Source organism: Anomalospiza imberbis, chromosome 16 (genome assembly GCF_031753505.1).
Source record: "Anomalospiza imberbis isolate Cuckoo-Finch-1a 21T00152 chromosome 16, ASM3175350v1, whole genome shotgun sequence".
In the NCBI taxonomy this organism is placed as follows: domain Eukaryota; kingdom Metazoa; phylum Chordata; class Aves; order Passeriformes; family Viduidae; genus Anomalospiza; species Anomalospiza imberbis.
Window position 1 is genome coordinate 7,022,351 of NC_089696.1, and position 21,251 is coordinate 7,043,601.

Below are 21,251 nucleotides of genomic sequence, written 5' to 3' on the forward strand. Positions count from 1 at the left end.
ATTTATATTGCTTAACTAAACCTCTTCACTGATGCACTGAAATTATCACGAGGAGATTACTGCTCACGTGTTTATATCTGCCTGAGCTGAAACTTCACATGAAGTGAACCTCACAGATGTCATAGTAAGGGACCAATAAAATGTGTCTGGAATTCCTCCTCTTCTAATTCTTTGGGAAAGAAATGTCAGTTCTAGAACATATGCATATGAGGAATCAAATATTTCAGTCCAGGAGAGTTGTGTATGAAAACTTTGACAATCTTACTCTAACCAATTAGGAGGAAAGGACAATTTTCATTGGTACAAATTACCAGGCATAATTTCGACAGCAACAGTTCACAAGTTATGAATTACAGTAATGCACAGGAATGGACAAATCCCTCTTATCTTTTACCTTCAAGTCATCCAAGCTGGAAGGCAGAGGACCTGGTTTCCTGCTAGGAACATTACTGTTCTGTCTTGGTGAATTGGCAGCTGATGTTGGTGTACTATTGTTCAAAGTATTCAGTGGTGAATTCCCATTGTTGCTCTGTTTGTCATTCAGTGGCCTTCAAGAAACAGGAAAAAGAGGGACAAGAATGTCAATGCTAAATATGTTTTCAGTCAAGAGGCTGTGCTTCTTAATCTCACGTCTGTGAAGCTAGTGAAGCTAATGAACAAATTAACTTTTTTTACAAATTCATGTTTAACCTAACACATTACTGTTAAGTATTTTCAGTAAAACAAAACAGACAAGAAAACAGAGAGTAGTATGTTGCTGTTTTGGTTTGGTTTTGCAGTTAAGCATACCAATTTATGCTTCATAGTTTTGATTATTGTCATGGTATCTCTGAAGAACACTATGGACTGCAAACTCCATTTACACAAATTAATCACCAGCCAGGGCAATTAGTTAGTTTTTTTTCTGACATCAATAACCACCCTCCAATACTGAATGTTCATAGATGTCCAATGTTCACACACAGTATGGACTGACATAAAGCAGTTCACTTTGAAGATGATGCATTTTTTTCAGCTGTACACAAGAATCTCATATAAAGATTCTGAAGTAGTTGCAAAAAATTAAAAATGCCACCATTTACACTAAGTACCATAAGTCAGCTCTTTTATGAAGAAATGTTTCTGAAATGTCAGTAAATGGAACATAAGAAGCGTGGGCAAGCAGGCAGAAACATCGCCAGTCCAAATGTTAGGATACATGGTAATTATAAATACAACCACAGATGGTAGCTTTAACTTTTCTAGCCTCACTTGCTGAAGAAAAAGAACTCAGTGAAAACTCATTTTAAAAAAAGAGCTGAAAGTCAATTTGAATTTAGGGTTCCATGACTGTGGCATGTTGCACTTTAAGGACTTCTAGGAAAGGATTGGTCTTAGATGATGAGAATGAAATGCTGCAGATAGTCAACTTCTTGTTTTGTTATGTGATTCTGGAAATTCTTTAAACATTTATTTTTTTGACTGCTTCTACCTATAAATCAGTGAGTGTACTTCTCATTGTTAAAAGTGCTAAAGATCAGTACTAATGAGGCACTCATATAAGCATTAGAGGCGAGGCTATAAACAACACACAGATCTTATCAAATTTAAAATTACTGTTATGTCTTATTTGTAAACTGCAAGAATGTGGTTTGAGAATTTGATGTAAAAAAAAATAAACCCACAGGAATAGTACATGTCTTTGTTAAAGACATGGTCTGCAAGCTTCTCTCCTGCTCTACGTACCTATCTGACACCTGAGTGAAAATGGTGTCAAATCCTTCTTGATTTTGCACAAGTGCTTTTGAGTTTCAAATATGCATTTGGTCAGAAAAAACACATATGACAGGTAAGATGTTCTGTTTCCATGTCACATAAAAATAACTAGAACCACCTCAAGGCTTCTCAGACTTCAGGATTATTTTAACAAGAAAACAACCTCACCAGCTTGTTAAATAAGGCAAGTAATACCCACAGGGATGCATAATACCATTTAAAGTTTTCTTGGGTTCCAACTGTCTCTTTAATGTTTGCAAACCATGTTTACTTCTATAGCCCTAAGCCTATAACTGAGGTATATGTTTTTTTCTTAAAAGGACACAAACAATGCTTCACATACTTCAGCAGTGCAGGTAGAATTGTCTGGTAGTTGTAGTGTTGTTGCTGTTGGCTCAGGATCTGCAGCTGCAAAAACAGTTGCTGCTGTTGTAGCAGACGAGCATAGTTGGAGTCCATCTGTGGCTCATTTTTCTCACCTTTCTGATCAGGTGGAATATACTGATGATACTTCAATTTTTTCACCCTTGGCTTAGGTTCTTTACATTTCTTGCTCCGATGTTTATCATTTGGGTTCTTTGGGTGGCTTTGCTGTTTATGGATGGAAAAGATTGAAACAAAACCACAACAGATGTCACTTAAAGCAGTTATGCATGACTCTGAGATGCAGCATACCAGAGCACTTTTACTATAGAGAGCTGCTGAAAACAATTGCCCTTGAAAACATCCCTAAATGTACCATCCTTGGAAGGTTAAACTACTCCAGCTGGCTTATCCCCTGCACAAGTAGGGGTCATCAAATCACAGTGAATGTGTTTTTTTAAAGGTGGCACAGCTAAGGGATTCTACTAGTCATGACCTGTCATTGCAAAGAGGCATTCTTCTTAAGCAGGTAAATTGAAAGCCACTTAGCAGTTTGTGGAAGTAAAAGCCAATATTCTAAATTCCCTCTGTAAACATCTGAGGTACTTAGAGGTCTAGACTAAAAGCAAGACACTCCTATAAATTACAGGCAGCAGTATCTTCATTAGCAATGCTCAAGTGGTAAAACTCTCTTCCTTTACAAGCTCTTTGAAATTATTTTGAGGGAAAAATTGAAGGCAGTTACCTGATCATACAGAAGCTATCAAAGCAGAAATGCTGTGTTGATCCATGCCTGTTTACTACACAGATAGCCTCTTTTGGGGAACATCTGAATTAAGGTCCTGCATTAAGTAAGGTGGTACATATCCAGTGATTTCAAAGGATATAGCCAAATTTATATTAGAAAATGACTGCCAGAGGTCATCCTTGTACATTTAACTGAGTTAATTTCATGTAGGTAAGCAGAAGTCTACATACATATATTCATTAACACAGCTGAAGACAGTGAAGTTACTGAAATGAAACATTATGGACATCTAAAGGAAATCCCTCTCTAACTGTATTTGAAAGGGTTTTCAATGCTGCTAAGTCAGTGCAAAAAAAAGAATTGAGTATATTCTTCTGATACTCAACAAGGATACAGTAACTTCTCCCTCACAATGCATTCTAATTATATATTAAACCAACTAAGAAAATAGTTGTGGAAAAGGAGCAATGCTGTTCACCACTTTGGTTACTGGCAGACTATGAATGCAGTGACTCTATTCTGCTATCCTCCATACAAAACTAGATTAGAAAGCAGATAGATGTATTGCCAAAACCTACTGTCCTTCTTTTTTAAAAACTTCCATAGCAATGCACAATGCCCGAAAACTTTTGTCAACTGTCCTGTAAGGACTTCTTGGAATAATGAGCTGGTCTCTGGGGTACTGGCTGACCTTAGCGCACAAAAGCTTTGAGTCACCAGCCCAGTATGCTCCCCTGAACAGCAGCAGAAGTTGCTCTTAGCTAGAGGTACTGTAAAGTGACTTGTGTAGTTTTCCACTAAACACAGCACAGTGTGTTTAAGACACAGATGAAGAATGTTGTCCTCAGGGGCCACAGTTCCAGGTACCCACCTTCACTAACGTTGGCCCAGGCTTTGCTGCAGATACAGTGGTTGTGGTCACGGTGGTTGCAGCAGTGGAACGAGTCACATGTTGTTCGATTGTAGAGGGAGTTTTGAGGAATTCAGGAACTGGAGAAGTTAAAGGTGGATACTAGTATTTAAAAAAATAAGGAAAAGGAGAAACATTAAAAACATAGACCACCTGAGTAACTGGAAAAAATGTGAAAAAGATAATTTACTATCATGTCAAATTCACAAAATATTTTTCAGAGGAACGGTGAAAAGAGAACTCCTGTACACGTGTACAAGTATTCTATAAGGGCACATTTTGGCACACTTCAAACACAGCAAATAAAGTAAAATGGTTTTTTACTTTGACTTCTTAGGTAGCTAAGAAGACACTGCTTTATTATTATAAAATTGAGGCCTTCAGTATTTTTTGTCTGTGGAGTCAGATTTTTATGTATACAAGGAGAATCTTACCACCCAAACAAGTACTGTCAGAAAAGCATTGCTGTCATAAAGGTCAAACTTCAACACAGGCAAACAAACTTCTTGTTTCAGAATGATCAAGCAGCAGGACAGCAGGTGTATTTTCACCCTTCCTATGGTATTTTCACAGAACCCCACCTCTGACTGTGCCAGGAGATGCATTTCTTCTGTATCTTATGCCAGCAGAAGTGTAAACCCAAACCTTGCTCATCTTAAATTTGTCATACCAATTTTTATTGTGCTGAAATTGGTTTGTGATTTTAAGTCTTATAGAAACCTTATTATTTCCTTCTGTGGTGAATATCCCTCTGATGGAATGTAGACTCTACATAAACAGATCTCAGTCCTTGGGTTCCTAGATACACAAAGGAATTTTTACTCTTTTGTCACAGATTTTTCATTCTCTGATTATCTTTACCTGTTACAGTTAACTGTGTTAACAGTTTTCGTTAGCCTTTCTTGGATATAAGTAATTGAAAATGTATAGGATATGCCATGTAGGGTCTCACTGCATCCTTACAGTGGCATTAGCACTTCTACTGGAATCATCTCTTCTGACAGGTTTGCAATTTTACAGAGGATGTCCACAGTAGCTCCTGGACTCCACTGCTGAACACTGCACCCCAGCCCTCTTCCTCCTCAGTTTTCTCTTGAGTCAAGAGTCCCCAGGTTTCCACATTTCTTTGTCATGGGAAAGAGGAGCATTGTGTATTTTTCTTTCCAAGAATATTCATTCTATTGGAATTGCATTTCTCTCCTAAAAGCCAATCAACCAGTTCTTTTTGCATAATAACAATCCAATGCTGACTATACCTTCCTACTTTTGTTAGGTGACCCGTTCTTACGTCAAGATTGTTAACAATAACATGAAACCAGAATGTCCCAGATCAACTCCCACAGAGCACTGGTACCAGCTTCCTTTCAGCCCAGGACTTCCCTCTTTCCGTCTCATTTCTGATAATCTCTACCTTCATTTTCCTAGTGTTTAATATCATCCAGTAATAAATCCAGCCAGATGACATCAGTTGCACTTCCATTGTTTAAGAAAGCAATTAGATCACCTAGTACAATGCTCCTTTTATAAAAGCCCCTTCTCTATATTCCTATCAGTAAACATCCTTCTTCTTCCAAATTAATTCCAAGACTTGCGTTATAATTAAGTCCGACAGGTACTTCTTTCTGTTTCATTTCTTCCTGTACCTTTCCTGTGTTTTTCTATGAGATTGTACCACAAATGACTTAACTTGGTAAACATTTTGCAACTCTATGTACTGGTTCTTTTGTATTTCTGGGATAGCAGTTCCCAAGGTGCCAGTCTGCATGAATAAAACTCTCCAACTTTTGCTTACAATTAATTTGTAATAAATTTCCATTTTATCTTCACGTTTCATTTAGACATCCCGCTGTGTACCCAACTATCAGCTGCCAAGAGGCAACTATAGCTGCCTTCCCAGAACCCAGCAAAACTGAATAGTGGGTTTGATCCCTCTGTCTTGCAGCCACACAGAGGAACGGCTCCTGATGACTGCTTTACTAAACAGCAAATTTACCATGCCCTCCCTAGTCACTGAAACACTGTGCACATGCCTGTCCTGGGCTCCTGTCAGTTTATGGTGGCAGGCTAAACATAGAAATGTCTTTATTTTTATATCCAAGTTTCAAAGTGTTTGCTCTGGAAAGCATCTGATATCTACACAGTGTCTGTTATTTGCTGGACTTGCACAACAAAAAAAAAAAAAAGCACCACCAAAACCCCAAATTACCTCTTTTCACATTGTGTGAAAATCATGGTGTTAAACATTTTCCTCTTGCCAGTGAGTAGATTATTTTTCCTTACACTAGTCATTATCCTAACCTACACACAAAGCTTTTTACAGACTTCCCAATTTTACCTGCAAGTGTTAGATGAGACAATGAACCATGCACAAAATTTATTTTTAAATTCAAAACCTTAGATTTAACAGGCCTTTACTTCATCACTTGATTACTTCATAAACTAGTATTTAATTTGAACAGATCCTTATTTCCAAATCATATGACTTCTGTACTTTTTCTGCTAGATGCCAACAAGAATCTAGCAGGTCAACAGGCTACAGAGAATATATTAAGGAAACAGTCATTCTGTGCCATCACGCAAAATCCTTCAGCTCTTTTGAAGATAACTGTTTAATATCTTCTGAATTGTGAATATTCCAATTTGATCTGTTTAGAGTATGACTAAAATGCCTAATCCTTACCAGATGCAAGTACACTGGGTTAAAACAAGTTAGAGGTCATCAGTCAACAAGAGCTGAAGGTTCTCAAAATTATGTTACATCCTCTGATGTCTGGAAATGTGCGGAGGAGGAAGCCTTGAAAAGAACTCTGGCTGCACTCTGCTTTATTCAAAACTTTCTTTGTATTTTTTGTTGTAATAAAATTTTAAATTTATCAGAGGAAATTAAAAGAATAAAGGAGCCATTCCCAGACACGTCTCCTGTAGAGACTTGCTGTGCTGTTATTCTTTAATTCAAAAGGAACAACAAGGTAAGCATCTGTTTTATTCTGCAGAAGAACAACTTCTCATTTTAGATGTGTGCACAGAAGTGGCTGTAATGTGATATGGAATCCATAAGCAAAGGCTTAAAGTTCTATCTGAAGTGCTTTTTCAATCAAGTTCAAGTGCCTTACTTTTTGTTTCTGCAATCACAGATCTCTCTTATGCTTCCTACTTAGAAAGATTTTGGCATGTATTGCTTTGAGTATTTTTATTTAACTCTCCATTAGGAACCTAATTCCTTACTCAGGAATCTAATTTCATGTGGTTTGTTTTCAATTTATTCAACACAAATTATCTTCTCTCAGTGTGAAACCCAACTCATATGTTAATCTGTATGTTAGGGAACAATGAAATGAAATGGATGTGCTGTACTTTGTGTCCAGCACTGTTTCTGCATATGAACTTTACAATACTTTTTCCATCTACTCTGGTAATAGGAAAACCAAGGAGAGTAATACCAGAACCTGAACCACTGATCTGTCAAGTGTCCATGGTCATAAAGACAGTATAGTCTTTGGAGCATTAACAAGAGCTACCTCTTTATTACTTATTTAACAGTTGACTTTTACATTACTTTCTGCAGAAAGAAGCAAACCCACAGCTCTCTAAATCTTCACACATTTAAATGCTCTGCTATAAAGGTAACATTTTATCTGCCATGACACAGTTACTTTCCCTTCTTTGTAAGTACCTTGAGAAAACACTAAAAACCTCAGAAAAATCAACGTAACTGTTATTTTGATTTCTTAAATAGAAAATTCCTTAGGCAGTATTTTAAAAACTATAGGAAAGAATATTTAAATTATGTGGGAAATCTTTTTTATGGACTTTTCTGAAGATAATCAAACTGACATCAACTGTTGTTGTTTCAGCTAAGTTTAATTCTAAATGAGTTCAAGACCTTGCCCAGAAGGAAGACAGACATTAAGTAATCAATGACAGCTGGAGTAAACTATGGCCATGACCTTTTAAACAACTTCTGGGAAAGCTGCAGATATTCTGTGGGTCATAATGAATTTCAGGGAATTTATGGCTTCACTGCAGCCTATGGGAATTTCATCACTGCCACCAGCTAAGCCAGGATTCTACTCTATACACTCCCAACCAGAAAGAGAGTCCCAGATACCCCTTTGTAGAAGTAGATGTATTCATTCCATGTGAAACCATGCCCCATTTCTACAGTGCCAGACCAAAAACCATACTGTGAAGATCTTAACATTTAAAAACTGTACCTGTGTTGATGTAGCAGCATTTGGGGTTATAGGTGAGGGTGAGTCACTTGTTTTTGGCTCACCAGGGGAAGCTGCTGAACCCTGGGATTCTTGGCTGGCCGGTTGATCTGGTGATAAAGCATCACTGCTGTCTTCATCAAATGAAAAATCATCCAAAGCTTGAGGGTAATTCTCTTGTCCAACTGCTAAAATGTTTACATAGAAAGAAACAACGTTTTTTTTAATTGCACACATTGAATTTGGACATTCATGGCTGAATCAGCTAATTGCTAGAAAATGATCAGTTTTCAGCAGTCTAAACATATGGTACCTAAGTATTTGTGGTTTTAATATGAGAGCCATATTAAATCATATTCAAGGACTCAATAAAACCAAGTGTGGAGCAGACATGGTTTTACTAAGAGATTAAAAGGTACGTTCAAAAGATGTGGAGTGCATGCAGACACCTACGACAGGCTGAGGAATGGCTACAGATGTTTGATTACTCAGTAATGATTTTTATTTAAAAAATATTTTTTCAAAGTTTCATGTAAAAATAGGATTACTTTATTTAAATGATAACAAAGTTTAGGTCTCAGAAGCTGAAAGAGTAAGTAGTAATCTAGTGAACTTCACCGTCAAGAGTTAAATTATTTATTTTCCACAATGCCACACAGATGACAAACAGAAGCTGTGGGACTTCTACTTGCCTATAATGGCTTCTTTAACACTGGAGTCTACAGGAAGAATATTTTTTTCTACCAGTTCCATAGGGCCAGGTCTCTGAGCAATCTTCTCATTCAGATCATCTGCCAACCGAGCTCTCTTCAGTTTCATCTGAGTGGCCTGTAGTGAAGGCTCTGCAAACGTCTCTAAAAGGATATATTGATTTAAATATTCTGTTCCAGTTGTTCCCCAATTTCAAGACAAAAAACATTGTTTTGTCTTTGCAATAACCATTCCACTTATATCAAAAGCAGCCAAGTATAACAGGTAACAGGGTAACAGTCACATTTATTCAAGGTTCTTTAGGGCCAGGGGAGAGCACAAGGCTGTCAGGTCATTTTAGGGCATGAGTAGAAACTGAAGCAATAGAAACACTCCGTGTACAGACCCCATGCTGTAATTACCATTACAGAGCAAGAACAATATGCAATAGCAAACAAATACACTGCTGAGAATACCTTCACTGCCACAGATGTATCTGTTAATATACAGATGAAGAATAGAGACTACCACTGACACTGTACAAGCAGAGAAATAGAGCAGATAAACCTTTAGAAAGAATTCCCACCGAAGTGTCATTCAGGGAGACAACTGAGAGCACAACCAGGTCCCTGCTGTGAGCAGCTCCCACCAGAGCTGGCACGTACCTTCCAGAATGTGCATTCTGACCAGCTCCGAGCGGTCCGGCCTGCTCCGGATCTTGTGCTTCAAGAAATTTTCAGTCTTAAAAGAAAGGAGGAAACACCATTAGCTACTGTTCACTTAAAAACTCACAGCAGTTTGACAAATCACCCACATCTAGTCAATGAAGAGTTGCAGTTTCATTCAGATGGGTGGGTAGCACTGTCAGAACACAGGCAGTAGAGAGGTTCCTCTTGCTTTGTTCTGTTTTCCTAGCAGTAAAGCAGGGCTGATGGATTTCCAGCTTCCCCAAACAAGATGGGAATGTTTCTGGATTTGATCCCACACCACCATATAATCAAAATAGTATATATTTGCCACAGAAAAACTGCACAAGCATAACTTCCCCAAGTATCCAATCCTTAACTGAGGTAGCTGTGTGTTGACCCCCCATTAGTTTAGTCCCCCATACTGATCTGTGAAGGTTCAGAGAAGTTCCTCTCAGATTTGACACATATATTTTATTTTAATGAATTCTCCCAAAATAAAAGCACACATTATTACTGTAATGGTAAGAATTTTTCCATGTACTCAGAGAATTTAGTATCACAAAAAACTGACTCTCCATTTCCAGATGTTAATCACAAATTTACACAAAGTGGTTTACCCTGGCTCGCTCCAGGCTCTTTATCTGCTCATGGAATGCAGCTGGACTCTTCAAAGCTGTGAAGGGAGAGTAAGAGTTAAACGGACAGGAAGTCATTTTCGAAAGAAATATGCTAACCAGAATGTGTGTGAGTTTAACACCACCTCAGAGTTGTGTTTGCATCTGACCAGAATTACATTTGATTCATGCTAGTTGTATTCGTGCTATATTTAGCAGAGATGAGCAATACTCCTATATAGAATACCTGGAATATTTGATTTTAACAGATTATTACCATGTAATAGTTAACTTTTCCACAATGTACAAAGGTGTTTGTTTACTTATCAAAACTGTCCCACAGTGGAAATTTTGTGAAGTAAGGTTCAGAATGCCAAAATGCCAATTTATTTCAATTTATTCCACTGAATTTTCTGACTGTCCATACCTCATACTTGCTGTTATTAGAGAGAACTGGACCTTCCCTTAAGAACTATGTGTTGATTTAAAAACAAAATAGAAAAATATAGAGGCCTTAAATGTTCATCTTAGAAAACAGAATGATGGTTAGCTTCTAAATAAGCAGAAAGAGTAAAAAACCCACTGTTCACCTAGCAACAACATAAATTGTAGAGTGCTCCATCTCAGTGCTGTCCACGTAGAGACTGTCCATGTTTTCCATGCACCCCTCGTTTGTTTGGCAACCTTTGTCATTCTACTCTTTAAAAACTGCTGGTTTTGTTACTAATGCCCACTCATTTAAGTAATTCAGTTTATTTAGTAAATTAGTCATAATTATTTAAATAGAGAAAATAAAAGCAGAGTCAGACTATGTCTACAAATCCTTGCATTTTCATCACAGTGGCTATTTTAACTGAAACATGATGTAAGCACAATGAATTTACTACATGCTCACTTAGGCTATCAAAAGGATCCCACAAGTCTTTTGAAATGCTAAAGTTATTTTTAATGATCCCCCAGAAATGCTTATCTTCATTATTTTATATATTCAATTCATAATTAACACTGCAGAAATACAAATTACTAGACGTAGGTCTTACGTGGCATGATGCCCTGGTCCACCAGCTGTTCTCGTGTCCGTCTCTGCTGCAGCCTCAGCTGAAGTACTGACAAAAGAAAACATCGATTCCTGTGTGAGCACGGTCTCCTCACAGAGTGCAAACCCTCATTCCAATGATACCAAGTACTGCAAGCTCAGAAATACTTTTTGCTGTGTATTCAGACTTGACAGTAACCCCCAAGAGCCATCCTAGGAACAGCTGCTGTTAACAGAGTTCCCAGGGATTACTTCCATCCCCACTTTCATTGGAGTTTGCTGCTTGTCACTCTCATCTGATGCCAGGACTGTATTTCCCACGTGCATCTACTTTTCCTATCAGCCAGGTCTCATGAGAAGTGTTGAGCTTACATCAAGAAAACAGTGAGGTAAAAAGAGTTTAAACCGTAAACTGGAGCCCATAATGATTCCAGAGCCTTACTGCGTGTCCTAAGCCAATCTTCCATAACTTCACTGTGCTGAAATAGAAATAAACTGTGCAGAGCATTTTAGAAGAAAAGCTCTGTGTGTGTCTCATCGATTGTTTCTTCTTAAGGTTCTTTTTTTTTTAATATAAAGACTCATTGTACATTTAAATGAACCTTGCTGAAACACAAGAAACTGAAGAGAAGTGGGATTTTATCTGCCTTATTTTAAAACAACAAAAAAGTCTTACAATCAGGGACACATTCTCTCTCTGAACATCAGAAAATATTGGGTTTTTGATTGAGATATGTGTTATCATAATTATTTAAAGGACAGAATAAATCCAATACTGTCAAATGTGGAAGAACAGTTTATAAAACTTCAGAAGTAACTTCTTACGTTTCATTGCATTTAATAAAATGTTTCTCACACATTCCTGTGTGTCAACCAGTGTGACACATATTAAATACTACACCAGAAATCACAAAACCTGGGGGAAGAGGTAGACATAAAAGTTTTATACTTTAAAGATTATGGCTTTTTGTTGCCAGAGGGAAAAACAAGGAAAAAAAAAGTTGTTTCCTTCTTCTACTCCTCCCTTCCCCTTGTTTCTAAATCAGTTTATCATAGTGCTTCATTATCTCTTTGACACATATAGCTACTACCCCAAAATGAAATTTCATCTTCTGAACAAGGGACAGTCAAGAGACAAAATATATTAAAGATGTAATATTTACATGTGAAATTCAGACTTGAGAGCTTATTATGGGTGTATGATTATTGTATGCTGTTCCTATTGTATTTCACAAGGAAGCAAAACAAGCTAATGCATTGTCCAAAACATCAAAATGAATGTAATTTCTAAAAAATTAAGCTAAGGACAAAGTTCATTGTTTCCAGAATTTAAAAGGAACCAGCTTATTTCCTGTTCTGCAGTACAGGAAGGATATTCCTCTGGCTAAAGCATTAAGACCGGGAATAGCAAGTCCTGAAAACAAGGACATTATTTTCTTTTATCACACAAACACTGAGAGTTCAAATACAAACATTTCAGGGCTGTGGCACAGCAGATCTGTTCAGACTTTACAGTATTGTGACACAAGAATCACAAAGGACAGAGATGTGAGAATGCAAAAGAACAACATTAAAATGTAAAATTGGTGAAAAGTCATTCAAAAAGTATTGAGTTCCTCTGGAAACTTGAAATTACCTGCTTTAAGTAGGGCATTGCATTTTCCAAGTAATATTAACTGTGATAAGTTACCAAAAGAATAACTTTATAATAGTTTGGTTTTGTATTCTGTAATTTTCCTGTGGCTCCAGGTAAACCATGACTGCTTCTTAAGGTATCTCTCACCAGTAGCTGCAAATTTTTACTGCCTGGAATCCTGCACCAGTTCTACTAGACAAGTATGCATTAAAAAAAAAAAATCATTTAAATGCAAATGCATTTCAAGCACACAATACAATGTTGTGATGTTAAGCTTCAACCCTGGGGTACATCACAAGCCCAAAGCACAGAGAAACTCACTGACTGCAATGGTGTTTACAAAAAAGCAAAAGAACTCTGATATCTTCTTGGTTTGGGGTTCCTTACTTACAATTAGTAAGGTAAGAAAGCTTATAGTCAACCTTAAAACTGTATGTGCAATCCTTTTAAAAAATCTTAAATAAGTTCTACCCATCCAAATGATGTGAAAGACAATTTATAGGCAGGATGGCAAGACTACCATGTTCCAGTGGTTTTAGTCCTGAGTAGATTAAAACTTCTGATTCTTCTGTTCTTTGCTTAAACTGTGCTTTATTTTACATCACTAGGAGACTGTGACAAGGCTAGAAAATCATGTCCTGGTCTGGGCAGGAATCTCATCCATGCTAACAGCTCCATTTGGCCCAAATTCATGCCACACATAAATCTGGCTTTCTTGGAACACTAAGCAAATGACAGATGTGCCTACCAAATCTTTACCTAGTTACAAGTCAGTTTTAAACATATGCCTCTTTATTTCAGGCCCAAGGTCTTCAAGCAAAATAATCTGCTCCAACATCACTGATGTCCACAGTAGAGCTGATATATGTCAGACAAAGTAAATAAACCAGAATTAGTATTTCTTTTCCAGTTCCATTACCTGAAACACGGTGGTTCAACAAGTGAATGCTGGCAATATCACAGCAGCTGCAGGAATGTTAGTACTGCTATGACTCACATACCAACATATCATAGGCAGGTAATCTATTAAGAAATAATGCATTTATGGTGATATTACAGATTTCTAATATGTATTTTATTCAGACTTTCTTTTTCACTAAGCTTGTTCATAAAGCCCATTTTGTAGGTGGAGCTGGTTCAGCTATAACTACCTAAGCATTACTAGGGATGTGCTTTCAATATTAGTAATCACAAGTGGGAAAGAACATTATTATTGAATATATTATACTGAACATTACTTCTAAATATAAATGATGGGAAGCCCTGCTGTGTAGTTTAGGAATATATCTATGATTTGTGGCTTCAATTATGGTCAGATATTTGGCTTAAGCTTTACAGAAAGACTAAAAACTGAGCCATATCCTAAACAACATGTGTAAAAAGAGAATATGCAGTGGGACTAGAGCAAAAGGGAGAGAATAACAGTAAGAATGTACCTGCACATAACCTTATGTGCTCATGTGTGAAGCTTTAGCATTTTTAAGAAAAACATGTAACAAACCATCTTGTCTCTCCTAACATTACTTGTCTGCCCATCATCTGTTCATCTACACTGGGCATTACAAAGCAATAAGGGAAGATTTTGAAGTTATCCCATCTGTATCTGGACTCATAAAAACAGTGAGAAAATTAGAGATATAGAAGATATAGAACATGTAATTATTCACTTACTAGATAAATACCATGAACTTATATATTACATAATAAGGAAAGGACAGCCTGTAGCATGACTAATAGGAAAGCACTGCAGGGGGAATGCTAAAGAAGAGATGACTCATAGTTAGAAAGATGGTATAAGATAATAACCGAAGATTTTGACTTGACCAGAGCAAGGAGGTTAAACAGAAACCAAGCAAGATGAAAACCAGCTGTTTGCTTTTGCAATCAACTCCAAAACTAACGTTGAAACAGTGTTTCATATCTACACTTCTTAAAAATATAAATATTGAGCAGTCAAATGCATTATTAAAGAATAGAAAATTTTCAAATAGAAAGCAATCTTGAATAAAACCCCTAAATATATTATTTTTTAAAGCTGTAAAGCTAAAAAGGTTTTGCTATTCCAAAGCAAATCCATCAGGAAAAAAGCCAATATTGATATCTCTATAAAAGAGATATAAGGATCTAGAGGATCTAAAATACTTTCAGCCCCTACAGTGACACAAAGTAAAAAGCAGAGGTGTTTATAAGGAAGAAATAGAAACATCTGTCTGTGAGCTGCACCTCAAGGTAGTCAGAGCACACCTGGGTTACAGGTCAGGGTGTCAGAGCAGGTGGTCTCACCAGAGTCAGGAGTGACCCTTCACTGTCTCTGGAGTTACAGACAGATGTGTCTCTTTATGCTGGAGGGGAACCTGAAGTGGGCGTGAAGGAAGGGAACAGGAGTGAGGTCTGTGAAAAGCTCACAAGGAAATGGGGACTCACAAGAAGCAGCTCAAAGAACAGCCAGCCCGACAGGAGGATGGGAGTCATGGAAACTAAATCACACGTTTTCAATAAGGAAAATATAATGAAATTATCTTCAGAGACAAGGATGAGCCAGATGAGAATTCCACTTATGGCAAAGAATTGCTCATTTATTTCTGTGAGAAACTATCTCGAACAGAACACAGGTTGGTTTAAATCTAATGTAATTAAAGCTAATACAGACTTTACCATATATATGGAAATCCATAGAGCAAGACATTTCTAGAACAGTCTGTAACACATGAAGTGATAAATCTAGTAAAGCTGGATGAGATAAGAGCACACAGCCTAAAAAAAAAAACACCAAAAAACCCTAAAAATCACTGAAGCATTATCCAAATACAACATATAAATAAATAAATAAATAAATATATATATATATATATATATGTTGTATATGTACATGCATATATATTTTTTACTCTTGTTCTAGTCTGGGTCGGGGCTTGGATTTTTTTTTCCTTCTTTTGTTTCTGCCCCTCCCCTTTATTTTAAAGAACCATTTACAGACAAACCATCATGGAATGTGGAGAAGGGAGAATTCGAAAGACAGGAGGTAGAGGTACTACAAAACAAAGTTGCCCTTGGAATGGTATTTACTCAAACATTGTGTTTTACAGATGGTTCTTATCACAGTAAATCCATTCAGCTTGTTGCCAGATAGTTTACCTTTCACTTTTACAATCAGGCAGTTACCTACATAACATCTAAAATCATAAGTGATCTCCAAAATGAAGGCACAAAATTAACAAATATTTATATATGTTGATAAACTATTAATGGTGTTAATACTGTTCCTCCTATTTAAAGTAAATGTGCAAAAGAAGGGCAGTGTTAACACTACTGAGCAAATGTAGTTGCTAAAAGACAGTACAAATATTTTGCACTTCACATTATCTGGCAGGAATCCTCCTTCACACCACTGCAACTCTAAAAATTGTCTGTGAACTGCTTCTGAATAAAAGCCATGCATGGAGAGGTCAGTCCAATTCCTGCTTTGACCGAGAGAGAAGGGAAGATACTCTTTTTTGTTTTCAGCTAAGCATACGATTTTAACACTTGAGCACCAGGTGGAGAGATTCCAAAATTTCCATGTGTTTTCTTAAGTCAATAAAATGATCACTGAAGCTTGGAGAGCTTATTTAATACTTACTGACAAAAAAGCATAATCCCTCCTCACAGTAAGAACATCTGGTTATCTGACTCTCAGAGTCAGCAGAAGTCTTGTGACTGCACTGGAGGTAGAGTCTTTAGCCAGTACAAAAGCTGAGTGCCAGAAGCTGGTGCTCCCACTCTTCCAGCTCCTTCCAGTGTTAGCACACCAGGGAATCAACACTTCTGAGCCAGGGAATGGAGATGATGGTGCAGAAATGGCAGCTCATCCGTTAACCAATGCACTTGGTTGTGTGGAAGTGCACTTCTGTAAAGCAGTAACTTTTATAAAGGAATGCCCTGCTCTCACACCAGGGGTCCTGCTCAGGTTCACACACAGTGTGCCCCAAAGGGATTGAGGGATTGAGGATAACCAGAACCAGCAGCTCCTCAATCTCCTGCTGAAGCACTCCGAGGGGTGAGAGCAGGAGAAGTGCCACAAACAGGCACTTGAGGAGACACAGCACGTTCTGTATACCTTGGAAAGGCAGCAAACAGAGCGGTTTGGGCACGTCTTACTTGCTGTGAGTGGCAGAAGGAGTGAAATAAAGTATTATTAAATCACCCACAACAAACAGCTTTTATCAGAGCTAAGCAGGTGATTCCTGTTATGAATCTGTAATGTGCATCCTATAGAAGAGCAGTTTCAAAGTAGCACTACATAATCACAAGCACTGGAATGTAAAGAGGCCAAAAATAAATCGATAGTTGTCCTGCAGGAACAATGCTATCTACACTGATTGACAAGCTTTCACCACTGCTTCTTGCCTTGAAAAAAAACCAGAACACATATTGTGCACAGTTCCAGCACTAATAATTCCTCATCTAACATAGTTCATTACACAGCCTATTAATTTAAGATCAAATTTTAATCTTTTAATAGAACGTGCTATGAAACAGCAAACAGTTGTTGTCATTTCCCAATTACACAGCTGAAACAAACATTTCACCATGGATGCGGGGTCCAGCAGACACCACATAGTCCTTTCAAATGGCAGAAAGAAGAAAAAAAATACATTGGGATTTTTAAAATGTTCTGTATGTAATCATCTCATTATTCTCTCAAAGTTAAAATCCAACGGATATTACCTATTTAAACACTTAAAACTGCAAGTGGAAATGAGAAAATGTAATGTCCAACATTCCTCCATAACCCCTTGGAAATTTCCAGGAGTGGCAGAAACTCCAGCGCAGGCTGCTAGGCTGGCTGCCATGGAAACAGACAGTGCTGGAAACACGAAAAGCTGTTACAGCGAAAGGCTCCATTTCTTCCTGCCAGCTGCCAACAGCTTTCCTGCAGCCGGTGCCCCTTGGAGGCTGGGGCACAGAGGGCAGAGGCTCCCGGCAGGCACTGCAGTGGCACCGGGCACCGCGGGTGGACACAGAAGCGTCCCCTGGGCCCGGGCTGAAGCAGCTGTACCCTTAAGGCAGGTGTGTCACCAGCGTGTGGCAGGGCATAGAGCACAGAATTCCATCAGGCAGGTGAGCTCCGGGAGGGATCCCAGCATCGGCTTTGTCCTGGAATCTGTCCCAGCCTCACAGAGCAGCAGCTCCAGAACGGCAGAACCTGAGCACCAAGCGCTCTCTGGGCATCCTGCATTGCTACCCTGCACCCCACGCCCCAGCTGCTCACATCCTAAAGTCTGTAATTTCTATACACTGTAACTTTATGCTAGGGTAATCTTCCACAGACAGGCTTTGCTTTCTCCTGAGTTGAGATTGTTCCTCCCTCAACTCTGTGCTGAGGTATTGTACCCTATTTATTCAAAAATGATTAATTTTTCCCACTAATATTTGTTCTGCGAATAAAAAAAAATAGTAGAAACTATATTTTGTATAATAATCAAAAGAAAGAGCAGGTGATATGCAAGATATATAATTCAGGAAGGTTATAGAATATGGTAGTTTGCATATGGTATTACACATTCCACGAGTCCAAAGTCAGAAATTTGTTAATATAATGTTCACTTCATTTATATAGCATGTCAAAGAAGGAGAGGAGGGAAAACCATGGAAGTAGCTACCTTTAATTTGTTGGAAATTATTCTAAGTTGTATGGAATTTTAAGATAAAATGCATTTTAAATTGTAGTACTCATTCCCCATCAGCCTGCAGATGGTAATAACAGTATGTTAAATACTCTTAGTTTTAAGACAAAAATAATTTCTCACCAATTCATCTTGTTAAAAGTATCAGAATCATCTAATCATGGGTGAATGCCTTCAAAACTTCCATGCATGCCAGGATGTAATTTTTAAAACTAACTATTTTACTTAGTTTAACTTGCTTTTGTTAAAAAAACCCCTTACTTACTTGTTATATAATTTTAATGTTCTTTTTTCCATTACTGTATAAGTGATTTTTCTGCTAAGATTATATCCAAAATAATTAAGAAAAGCAGCTCTTTTGCATATTCATTTTAAACAATTATTCAGTCATACTTCCATTTCAGCTTAGAAATGTACTGTGTAAGTGTAAAGTATGTGAGAGGAGACTACTGAGGGCCATTTCAGAGAATCTCTCCAGAATTCTGGAGGGAAGCCCTGCAGGACCTCCACCTCTCTGAAATGGTACCACTGTGATTTAAAGCTTTTGTCTGCAGCCAGTGCTGATCTCAGGTGAGTGCTTCCAGCAGTAACAGCATCCACTGAAAACAGAAAATGAAAACCTAGACGGCGAAGAGAGCTGCACGTAAACTCAACATTTCAAACATATGAACAGTATCATTAGCTGCGAGGCTTAAATGACTAGGATATAGGACAATCTGTATTGTATCCTATTGCTATGGAACATGTTACTTAGAAACAAGCCACAACAAATACAAGCCTCCAAACAAATTACTGGGATGTGTGCTGGGATGAATATATATATATATACATATATATATATATGCATGGATATGTAAAAAGCAAAATCTGTACTTTTCATGATTCTGTTTACATCTTTAAAATGAGAAAAATTCTTACCATCTTGGGTGAGAGGTCTCAACAAACTAAAGCTTATAGTTCCATTTTCTGTAAAATTGCTTAAGTGTATTAACAATAACATTTTCTAAATCTGCAAGTATTACTCTGCTTATTGCAGACCTCTGACCTTTTAAAAGATAATCTGCATTTCCTCAAATACTACTATTAGCCAAAAAGTGTGCTGTCAAGGGACTCATGAAACTTGAGTTTAAATTCTACATCTATTACAACTTCCTTTGTGATAATTTGGAGTGTATTACATAGAATGATGACAGATGATTTCCAGCCAAGCCCCCTCCATTGTCCATGCTATTCCTAGGCACAGCAAACAAAATGCACACCCAAGCAGATTCTCCAACTCAGGAGACTACACATTAATTCAAAACAGAGGAAGGTGGATTGCCACTGAGCTGCCTGATTGCAAATGGGGATGTGAGCAATGGTACTGAGTCAACTGTGCTGCAGACAGCTCCGGACTCTGCAGATGCTCAGTGGGTGAGTCCAGCTGATCACAGGGATGGGAAAGTTGCTGCATTAGGGAGGACCCTGCACTAGAGGCTGAGGCTCCCACATGTTGTGTTGGATGTGACAGGAAAGAAGAATCCCCCAGGAGAGCAGCAAAGCAGACGGTGGTTTCATAACTCAGTATGATCTAACACAGGATTGCCAATGGTCTGTGCCTCCCTCCAACCCCAGCTGCTTCTGCTGCTTTCACACTGCCAGAGGTGTCTCCTGTCAGGTCTACGCTCTGGCCTGGCAGCACCATGAAAGAAGTGCTCTTCAGTAATACCCACTCACCTGGGGCCCTGTGACTCCTAATGCCAGCACGAGAAAGAGGCTGGCGCTAAGCAGGGTAGGGCTGGATGGGGATACACCTGGCTCTTGGCAGCAGCATCTTAATCCTTTTACAAAAACTTCAAGAAATCTTATAGTTGCCATAACAAGTTTTTTAAAAGCTCTTGGTTAGCCACCATCATCTTTTAATTGTATAGAGATTACATACAAAATCAAATTAGTACATCGTAGTCCTGATTTATTGAAGTAATTACCCATGTGTTTTATTATAGTGGTATTACAATATATTTATTATTAATTTAAGTGCTACACTGAAGAACATTCTGTGGAGTAAGTGCTGATTTACTTTCATGACAATTATCCCATGACATTAAAGAGACTGTTTATGGTAGAGTTTAGCACAGCCCTGCAGGATCAGTACACAGAATTTACAGTGCTTCCTTTATTAACAAAGGAATAACGCTTTTTCACCAGTATTTTTCTCATGATCTGTGTCTCAAGAAACATACCTGATGGGACTACCACTGATAAGGGGTAACAAAAACACCTCTAAACACCAGATAACACAACTTAAGAGCTTTTTCTTTATAAAAACCAACCAACCCAAATAAACCAAGAGCAAAATCTTTATCATGCCAGGGCAGGAGAGCAGAAGAGGTCAAGAGTATCATCAATACTCAACATGCCAGCAATAGCAGGAAGTCTGTTGAATAAACAATTCTCATGCAACATGGATTTGATTGCAAGGGATGAGGGGAAGAAATCCTTCCTGCCTACACCTGGTAAGCTGTTACTCAGGCAGCACGAAGACAATTCCAGTGCACACCTGAGAAATCCACTCATTCCACCCTGTATCCTGTTTCCAGCACTTGCCAGTCTCCAGTTCCTCACAAACCAGTAAATTTAAAATGCATAACAAATCCCGGAAAGAAATTATGTTTCAAGGTGGAAATAAAATTTCCTTCCTGGCTATTTTTTTTTTAAATTAGAGTAGCCTGCAGGCAACTGGTAATTTTGAAACTCAGATTATGAGATGAAAAATGTAGTGCAAACAAACTGGGATCCAACCTCCTTTTAAATCCCACCTAAGCACCACTGATCTGTTTCATCAATTTAATACAGTATGGTCATACAGCTCATCCATCTTTATACTGAGACAATTCAGGGTATAAAACAAGACTTCCTCAACTCTCTCCAGTGCTGTTGGAAACCTTTCAATC

General features: G+C 38.0%; 1 protein-coding gene across 3 annotated transcripts in view; it reads right to left on the reverse strand.

The window, feature by feature from the left end:
- The window catches only part of MRTFB (myocardin related transcription factor B), a 69,163-nt gene that overhangs the window by 15,702 nt on the left and 32,210 nt on the right, over positions 1 to 21,251 (reverse strand). For all 3 annotated transcript variants that reach the window (XM_068206795.1, XM_068206793.1, XM_068206794.1), the window contains 8 exons: positions 11,021 to 11,086; positions 9,984 to 10,039; positions 9,343 to 9,418; positions 8,680 to 8,841; positions 7,991 to 8,175; positions 3,738 to 3,878; positions 2,099 to 2,346; positions 395 to 548 (listed from right to left, as the gene is read on the reverse strand). In XM_068206795.1, the coding sequence (XP_068062896.1) occupies positions 395 to 548; positions 2,099 to 2,346; positions 3,738 to 3,878; positions 7,991 to 8,175; positions 8,680 to 8,841; positions 9,343 to 9,418; positions 9,984 to 10,039; positions 11,021 to 11,086 (1,088 nt within the window). The remainder of the gene's footprint in view (positions 1 to 394; positions 549 to 2,098; positions 2,347 to 3,737; positions 3,879 to 7,990; positions 8,176 to 8,679; positions 8,842 to 9,342; positions 9,419 to 9,983; positions 10,040 to 11,020; positions 11,087 to 21,251) is intronic.